This window comes from Sinocyclocheilus grahami, unplaced genomic scaffold, assembly GCF_001515645.1.
Source record: "Sinocyclocheilus grahami isolate Dianchi unplaced genomic scaffold, SAMN03320097.WGS_v1.1 scaffold625.1, whole genome shotgun sequence".
Lineage (NCBI taxonomy): Eukaryota > Metazoa > Chordata > Actinopteri > Cypriniformes > Cyprinidae > Sinocyclocheilus > Sinocyclocheilus grahami.
Window position 1 is genome coordinate 586,987 of NW_015505804.1, and position 9,593 is coordinate 596,579.

Sequence of the window (9,593 nt, forward strand, 5' to 3'; positions counted from 1 at the left end):
TATATATATATATATATATATATATATATATATATATATATATATATATATATAAATGACAGATGTGCAAAATATGACAGGATGCATATGACACATATTTTGTGCTTGCTATCAAATTATCAGAAATTGTCCTTTTATTCTTAGCGCACAGAAAAACACAATAAAGTAAGATGTCATAATATTATTGCTCAGGGATTTTTTTTAATAGCAGTTTACCGTATCCTGCATTTGACAAGCTGGAATTGTTGAGTATGATGCAGTGTGTTTGCTTTTAGCTACACAACTAGTAGAAATGCGTCAGATAGTGTTGATGCTGGCTGCCTCTTGACTGCGCAGTTAGGAACTCTCAAAACGTGTGTGCTGTAACCATGCGAGTGAGTGCGAGGCGGTTACGCTATTCAAGAACATTAAAGTGCGCCGGATTTGCGCATACTCCGCTAGAAGCGTCAACGCTGCGCGCCGTAAACGCACAGGATGTAGTTTCTTTTGTGTCATCTCCTGCACGCCGTACGGAGCGAAAGTACAGTAAGTGCAGCTCACTTTTATATCAAGCTGTTTTAAATGTGATACATGGGTGTTTTGTTTCCTTATTGTAGTTACGTTCAGAGTGAAGATGCTTTTCCACTTGCTTTTTAAAGTCTTGTTATGCAAGACAGTTGCAAACGTTTGAATCATTTCTCTATACTTACGTACCCTGTTGTGTCAAGGTAACTTATATAGGTAACATATTTTATTGTTGCTACTTCCAGTGTGATTTGACCGAGTACTACATTAAACAGACTTGTCCTGTTTGGAGAAACTATGGGCTGGTGATCCAGGGACTTTGATATCATGGACAGTGACTGCTTATCTTTGCTACCAGAGGTCTGCCTGGTCCTGGCCGACCCCCAGCAGTCTCCACCCGATGACACCTCTTTAGAGAAGCTGCTTGATTGGTTCAAAGAGCTGCATATCCAAAGTGAGAGACCTGCAATCAAATGGATACATTTTTTGACTAGTTGAGAAGAGTTGGTAGAGTGATATATTGTATGTATTGTAGTACTTGTAGTGATTATGTAACTATTCTGTTTCTTCAGGTAATGGACAGGTGCTTTTGCAGCATCAGCCGTGTCTCTTGGAGTTTATTTCTAGTGTTTGTACGTCTAAAACTACAGATCCTGCTATCATTTCTTTCACCCTCAAACTCACTGGACTTCTGGCTGCCACCAAACAGGGCTTCCATTTGCTTGAGGTGAGACCGTTTCCACAATAGTTTTCACAACATCAGTGGCATATTTACATTACTGGCAGCATATATACTTACTTGCTCACTCTAATGTCTAGCACAGAGGTTCTCAACTTTTTTTACTTTAAGCCCCCCCAAAATCTAAGACAATTTTTGAAGTATTTGAGGGCCTTCTTAAGAAATTCTTGGTACTTCCACTGTAACAAATTTTTTTTTTTTTTTTTTTTGGAAACTAGGTGTTCAATAAACACAATTACAAATAATTCAAATTATTAAATTACATAATTCCTGTAGTTTCAATAACCTAAATGCATAAAAAAAACCTATATACATATAAATACATTCAATAACTTTATATATATACATACACACACAATAGGGCTGTCGAATTAAGTTATGGGGCAAAAAATAATGCAATTAAGTTTGGAATTTAGAGTATCATTTTATTACAAAATAATTTCATATTTACATAGTAATAAAAAAAATCCATATTAATAAAAAAAACTAATTAAAGGGATAGGGATCACCCCCCAAAAAATAAAATAAAAAAATAAAGGAAGGAAAATGGAAAAACAAACAAAAAAATTAACATGACAATTTTTTTTCTAAAGCTAGTTTTTGTAATATCTACTTCATCCTTTTCTCATGTAACACAACAATGGCTTTAAATGATCTTTTGTGGGTAATTTCTCAGCCACATTTGATGTGTGATTTAATATGTGTTTAATTAGATTAATTAATGGATGAATTGTGTAATTAATTATATTAAAACTTTTTATCGATTGACAGCTCTTATATAGTATTACTATTACTATTGCTATTTTTATTCTTTGAGGAATAAAAAGTTCAAAAGAACAGCTGTTTTCAACAGTCGGCACGTTTTTTAACATTGGATTGGCTGGAGTAATGCTTAAAATTCAGCTTTTCCACCAGCTTAGCCACCAAACAACAATAAATTGCAGTTTGAGTTAAGTTTTTGATCAAATTATTTGTAACAACCTTAAACTTAACTGTGATGAGTAAGCCATATCATAAATGCAAAGATATCCTTATAACATGTTACATGGGAGATGCTATATTCTAGCAGAACTATCCTTTTGGTTTTGGCCTGGGTTATAGATTCAAAATCTATTACTTTTTAAAATTATAACTATAAATTCTGAATGTTTTTAGATACTTTTTTGAAAAATAATGAAAAGGGTTCAGAGGGCTGTGGTAGACCTGGTTTTGGCATCATTGGTCTTGAAAGTAATTCTTGTGTTGAATCTCGATTAATTTTTCTATATACAGAAAATGTGGATTTAAGGAAGGACATATTTGGTGTCCTCTTGGACTATTTACAGAGTCCAGATTCCCATGCCACAGTAAGTTTATATTCATCCTTATATGTTACTAATATTAGTTGCTTCAGATTTTTGCCTTCAAAGTGGATCAGCTGTTGAAACCGCTCATTTACTTGAAACTTTCTGTGATTTCCAAGGTCTTGAAGAAAACATTTCAGGCCACTGTGAGGTGGATTGCTGTTTGTTCACCTTTCCCTGATCTGCTGCAGTTTATCAGCCATGGTGAGGAGCTCTTTAACCCCATTCTGATAAAAATGTACCCAAAATAAGAATTAAAGTACAATTATACCGATTTCTATGCAAGATCCTTTATCATTTATCATTTAAAGGGATAGTCTACCCAAAAATGAAAAATGTACACTCATGTCTTATATGACTTTTCTTCTGCGAAACACAAAAGAAGTCGATAGGAACCAAAACCGTTTGGTTACCAACATTCTTCAAAATACCGGCTTTTGTGTTCTAAATGCTATATGTTGAACAGTTTCGGTTCCCATGGACTTCCATTATATATTTTTAACCATACTGTAACACAGTTCGTAGTCACGGAAAGGAGGCGGTGGCAACCGGTGAACATTTAAACAAAACTTTGATAATAAAGTAAACACAAAATAGCGCAACAGCCCCTCGCGGATGACTGTCGCGCACAAACTGTCGTCTTTCACTGTTTTTATCCTTCCGGAGCTCCTCCGTGGGACTCCTTTTATCCTCGAGACCGGTGAGTGGCGCAGGTGACTCGCATTAGCATTTACTCTAGCGGCCTCGCTCCGTTCCCACGGCTCTCGGCCCCGCCCCTCTCGTCACACATACATTGTAAGTTATTGAGAATTAGAGATGCACAGATCAAGTCTAAGTAAGATGTGTGAATAAATGATGACAGAATGTGCATTTTTGGGTGAACAATCCCTTTAAAGGTTCAAAAATGATGCTATTGTTTTGAAATGAAATGGATTGATGTCAAAATGCAGACATTGTGAGCTATTGTGAATATTTTGGCAGTAGATGGTCATGAAGCTAGCATGTGTGTTCTGCAGACCTCTTTCCTGTATTGGAGAAACGGATGTGGGATTTGCTATGGGATGTGAGAGACTCCACATTAGAGTTCATCACCCAGCTGACCGCTGCTCTCAATGGTACCACAAGCATATTTATCTCTACACTTTTATAATTTCATTTATTGCTGTGCAGACTATTTTAGTTATAATTTTCATCCTTATTATTGTACTTCTTGTCTCTTTCTCCCAGGTAACAGTGGTTTCACTGAAGCACTCCACACCAGTGGTATGGTCTCTGTTCTCCTGTCTTCATTAGCAGACACAGAAGGCTATGTCAGAGCTAGTGCTGTGGCTGCGGTTGGGGAGGCAGTTACTGCTTCTTTCCATCAGGCGGCACTTGAGAGAAATAGCAACCTTCTGGTGAGACACATTGCACACAATTCCAGCTTTTCAAATATGATCTTTAGAATGGTCCTGCATTTTTCTAAAGTGATTGCCCATTTCTGCTCAATGTAGACACCTCAATCCCAGATTTTTAAAGCAATTTGTTCTATTCAATAATGTCATAAAAGAGCACAAGAGAACAAAATGACAAGTGACATATAGGTCTCTTTATTGTAGACTGCATTTTTGACACGATGCACCATAAATTAAATCTTCTGCTGTTTACATTAAATGACAAATTCATATTTGTTGCTCAAAAGTAAGTGCAGTGTTAATGTCATCAACAAAATTGATTAAAATTTAATTGTAACTTTTTTTTTTCATTTCACCAACAAAATACTTTTGATGAAAATATATGGAAAATAACACTGCAGTATATTAACAGTGCACTATCAATGTTTTGATAGAAGTGAAATCTAGAAAGAAAATGATTGTTTAAAATAACCAAAACACATCCTATACAAATTAGATTAATCTTATATGTACACAACATAAACATATTACAACTTACATCTGCACAAAATGTACACATTTTGTTATATGTTGATACATATTTAATGAAATATATAAAACGTATGAATATTTGGGTTTAATTTTGCACTTGCGTAATTAAAAGTTGAGTGCAATTTAAGAATTTCTTTTTAGTAAAAATAACTAAAATGAAATCAATATTGACTCAATTTGAGACATAGAGTGAACATAGAGTGTTTGGTTTAATTTTATGCATTTAAAAACTCGTCAAGTTAAATGTTATTTTGTTAACTAAAATAAGATGCAATTTCAATGACATCAATAATGACTAAATTTAAAAGAATTTTGTTAGCAGACAAAAAATATATAACTGCAGAAATAATTATTGGGTTCTGGAAAATTAAACTACATGAACAATTCATAAACAGTATGTTATTCACTATCTCAACCCTGTCTGTTGCTAACCACCAGCTGAAATGCATTTATTTGAACCAAAAAAAACAAAAAGATTTGAGTCGCTAATGAACTACCAGCCTTCCAGACCTTGTCCAGTGGCATAATTGTAGCCCACGGATCATTTAAATGAGACATTTTGTTTCTCAGTCTAATCACATGTTTTTATGTATTATTGGACTTTAGGAGAAGGCTTTGACACAGATGATGAACGTTCTCTCTCAGGACACAGAGGGCTTCCCTCGTAGAGCAGTGGTCAAAGCTTTCACATCATGGCTGAACACCTCGTAACAGCCTTGGACTCGTCCCTGAGCTCTGTCTTTTCACTGGGAGGCAACGATTTTGACTGGGAAGTGAAAATGCACACGCTGGAGCTAGCAGAAGTGTTGATGGAGAAGACACTGACCTGCTGTCCATACATGCAGAATGTTGATTTCTCCGAGGAAAATTAAACTACATGAACAATTCATAAACAGTATGTTATTCACTATCTCAACCCTGTCTGTTGCTAACCACCAGCTGAAATGCATTTATTTGAACCAAAAAAAACAAAAAGATTTGAGTCGCTAATGAACTACCAGCCTTCCAGACCTTGTCCAGTGGCATAATTGTAGCCCACGGATCATTTAAATGAGACATTTTGTTTCTCAGTCTAATCACATGTTTTTATGTATTATTGGACTTTAGGAGAAGGCTTTGACACAGATGATGAACGTTCTCTCTCAGGACACAGAGGGCTTCCCTCGTAGAGCAGTGGTCAAAGCTTTCACATCATGGCTGAAAGGATCACACCTCGTAACAGCCTTGGACTCATCCCTGAGCTCTGTCCTTTCACTGGGAGGCAACGATTTTGACTGGGAAGTGAAAATGCACACGCTGGAGCTAGCAGAAGTGTTGATGGAGAAGACACTGACCTGCTGTCCATACATGCAGAATGTTGATTTCGCCGAAAAGACACGTTTGACGCAAGCCTTGAGCAGACTGAAAGATTTTGGGCTGTTTGACTTGCTGTTTAACAGCTTGTTTGACTGCGACAGACCAGTGTGTGAGAAAGCCTGTGCACTCTTAGTCAGACTCAGAACACTTACAGCTGAGACTGCAGATTTGGATCACAGCACTCTTGTCTTGAATGTATGTGGGAACAGATGGGGGGATGAGGTGCAGAGAAGATACCTCAACAAACAACAGGCCAAAGCATCTGTGTGTGCCACAGATGGAGCTACAGGATCTGATGAGAGAACGGACAGTCAGCTGCACTGCATCAAGGACATTAGCCTACCCACGATACTGCAGATTCTAGATCTAAATGACATGCAGAGGATGTTGATGTTGAGTAGTGATCATGTTGTTAATTCGCCCCAATCGCTAATGGAGGACATTCTTTCAGCAGCCCAGCAGAGAGAGGAGAATATAGTGGATTGCTATTGAGAATATACTGTGCAACAGTTTGACTTTTTTAATGGAAATTTAATAAAGGAAATTTAATCCAACCTGTATTTTCATTTTTCTTTACCTTTTTTCATCTGCTGGAAATGTTTCTATAAAAACTTCCCAAGCTTTTTTGTCAGCCGAACACCTTAGAAATTTTAACTCTTTCCCTGCCATAGACAGAATTTTCTGGCTATTTGTGTTTCCACTGTTATACATAGGGGGCGCTATTACACATCTTCTGCAAGATGGCTAAATCTCCGGATCAAAACAAAGGCGAAGGAGAATCAGAAACAAAAGGTCGCATATGTAAGCAATGCATATGTAAAATAACATGATCATCAAACATTAAAAAATATTAATGAAACTGACCTACATTCAAGTGTTGATTAAAAAAAGAATGCATGAATAAATGCATTAATTTATTCTAGGCTAGAATAAAACTTTTTTTTTTTTGTTTAAAAGCAGAGGCTCTGTTCTTTCTTTTGACATATTGCATGTTCAGATTAGATATTCATACAACCAAATATTTCGGGGGTGCCATTAAAGTTTTGTCAAAATGATCAAAAATGCTGGGGGTGGCTGGCGGGGAAAGAGTTATATATATTTATAAGGTAATATTTTAATTTAATGACAAATTAAATAGACAAGTAAATAGATAAAAATACTTATTTTTTTTAGTTAGTATTGGTTTGTTTTTTTATTTTAAATTAATATTATTTAAAGGGCTGCACAACTTGGCCAGAAAATGTATATTGCGATTACTGATATGACATTTCATCTCATATGAAAATGTCTCACCTTCACACTGGCGTTTTAGGAACCCAATAAAATTTAATATAATAATAATTCATATTTAGTATGAACTAATTATAAAATGGAAGACAAATATATTACTATTGCAAATTACAACTACTGTAAAATACATTTCCATACATCTTAAATTTGAAAAATCTTTCATTTCCATACATACAATCCCTCAAGCTTTTATTTTGCTCTTCACTCTGTAGCACGCAGTGCATCAGACTGTGTACGCAATTTCAGTTTCATTTATAGTAATTCTGCAGCCTCAGTTGTTTATTTTAATTTTCTATTAGATTTAGATAATTGTTTGCTTTTCATCAATTCATGAACCCCCGTTCGGGAAACCCTAACAGCAATTGAAAGTTTTTGAGGATCCAGCTCATTATATCAACTTTAAGACTCTCAAAAACTTTCTGAAAATGTTCTGTGTCCACAGCAGTGGTCATGTGAAAGAAAATCTGCCTGCTGTTATTCCGTTTCCTCTTTTGAAAGCTTTGAACCAAGAATTCCTGCACATCCTCCTGCCTGTGAGGATCACCTTGGAACTCAGGAAAATGCTTCTGGATATCTGCAGTCTGTATTTTTTTCTGCCAGCAGGTCCATTTTGTTAAAGAAGAGTATGATGGGGCGTTTGAGGAATCTCCTGAGATTGCACAAGCGCTCAAACTCATTCATTGACTGAATCAGGCAGTTGTGCCCAAAGAAGGTTTGGTCATAATCATTGGATCCAGTCTTTCCTGTGTCACAGCCATGATATGTCAACACCATCTTCCAATTTTTGAGGAAATTATTTGAAATATTTAGATCATTTGATTCTCCTGAAGCAGGTTCCATTAGCATCTAGCATCAACAGAAAAAAATAAAAATGGCTTCTACATGAACTCCATTGGTTTTGTGAAAGAAATGCCAAATTTGTCAACACCGTCAGATGTCACCACCATAGGATTTTGTGTTCCAATAATATATCAAAATACTTAAATGTGACTCTTGAATAAAAGCTTTATAAACAATAACATACTCACTGTTTGTTTTAATACAGTAATTGACTGATTCAACGTATTTGATAGTTAAAATGACTTCAAATTCAGGTTTTCGTCACCTCCGTCAGTTGAATATTTTGATAATATTTCATTATGATATTTTACATTTGTTGTTGAATTGTCGGTCACATGTGAAAGTGTAATCTGTCTGCTAACACGAGAATGTGTTTTGAAATGTTAAAAACATCTTGAATGCTGTTAAAGATAAAGCTGAAATTATATTACACAGTCCAAGCAAAAAAAAAAGCACATTTTGTTAAAAACGAGAACAGTTGGGAGGTTGTATCAAAGCATAGCTCAGTAGCTTAGTACATATAAGATACATAAATGTAGTTTCATTTGTCTGAGTACAAGGTTTTATTTTTTTCAATTTTGCACCGTTTTGTCCCATTTCTCAAGAATGACTGGATATCTAAATACGTGGCTGTTTTTCTCAAAATTTAATGCAAGACAGAGAATTCTGCTACTGTGAATGGGCTATCGCGGAGCTCAAAATAATGCTCTCCTAAGTTTCTCCGTTCTTTATGTGCATAAAGAATGCCCTGATTGTATCGCAAGTAATTCTGCAAGTACAGAGAGTATGTCAGTGAGTCAATGAAAAAGTAACCCCCATAAGCATAATGTGATGTTTGATTGGTCAGGTGCATAAAAGACCCTTTTCACAGAAAGTAATGCAGAAATGTTGAAAACTTATGTTTTTTTTGTAATGTACATATATAATTATACTTATAATATTAATATTATACATATATAATATTAAAGGGGTCATATGACGTTGCTAAAAAGAACATTATTTTGTGTATTTGGTGTAATGCAATGTGTTTACACGGTTTAAGGTTCAAAAATCACACCGTATTGACCCGAATATAAGAATGTTTTTTTTCTTGGAAATACATCTGAAAAAACGCGGTCGTCTTATTATACTTTGACTTGTTAATAATACACCCACAACAATAGCTGGCGCCAAATACGCATTCAACGAGTGTGCCATGAAATACGTAATGTAATGCGTGTTGTAAAGATTGCGAGTAAAAACAAAAGAAAAAGAAAACCTTACAGCTGCATGAGTCGTGACTGTCACGTTCATAGACATAATAAATACCTAGACGCCTCATTGGCCGCTTTGAGCCGTTGCTGCGATACGTCAACGCGTCCGCCATGTTTGTGAAGGTAAGACTGCCTTAAAAATAAATGGAGGAAAATGGAGGAGCTGCGTTTTTTTCTGGATAAAAACACGATAACGTTTACATTTATCAACCGATTTCAGAGGTTTGTGATCTACATGGAGTTAAAAATAACTCTGCCTCCAGTTATTTAGTTAGGTTTGGAAAATTATTAATTTTCGTAAGAAATTGTGAAAACTCACACTTGTCTCACTTGTTGATTTGAT

At 35.5% G+C, this 9,593-nt stretch overlaps 1 protein-coding gene, 1 long non-coding RNA gene and 1 pseudogene across 2 annotated transcripts; 2 read left to right on the plus strand and 1 right to left on the minus strand.

Moving 5' to 3' along the window:
- Window positions 1-380: 380 nt before the first annotated feature.
- On the plus strand, window positions 381-1,226 carry LOC107557942 (uncharacterized). Its single transcript, XR_001605443.1, has 3 exons — window positions 381-525; window positions 750-958; window positions 1,077-1,226. It is a non-coding gene; the product is annotated as an uncharacterized lncRNA (long non-coding RNA).
- Window positions 1,227-2,295: 1,069 nt separating this feature from the next.
- On the plus strand, window positions 2,296-6,380 carry LOC107557935 (BRCA1-associated ATM activator 1-like). Its single transcript, XM_016241522.1, has 7 exons — window positions 2,296-2,337; window positions 2,425-2,589; window positions 2,706-2,790; window positions 3,603-3,701; window positions 3,814-3,983; window positions 5,118-5,200; window positions 5,702-6,380. The coding sequence occupies exons 1-7, from the start codon at window positions 2,296-2,298 to the stop codon at window positions 6,357-6,359; spliced, it is 1,302 nt and encodes a 433-aa protein (XP_016097008.1). The 3' UTR covers window positions 6,360-6,380.
- Window positions 6,381-7,480: 1,100 nt separating this feature from the next.
- Window positions 7,481-9,593, minus strand: part of LOC107557936 (guanine nucleotide-binding protein subunit alpha-12-like) — a 7,091-nt pseudogene continuing 4,978 nt past the window's right edge.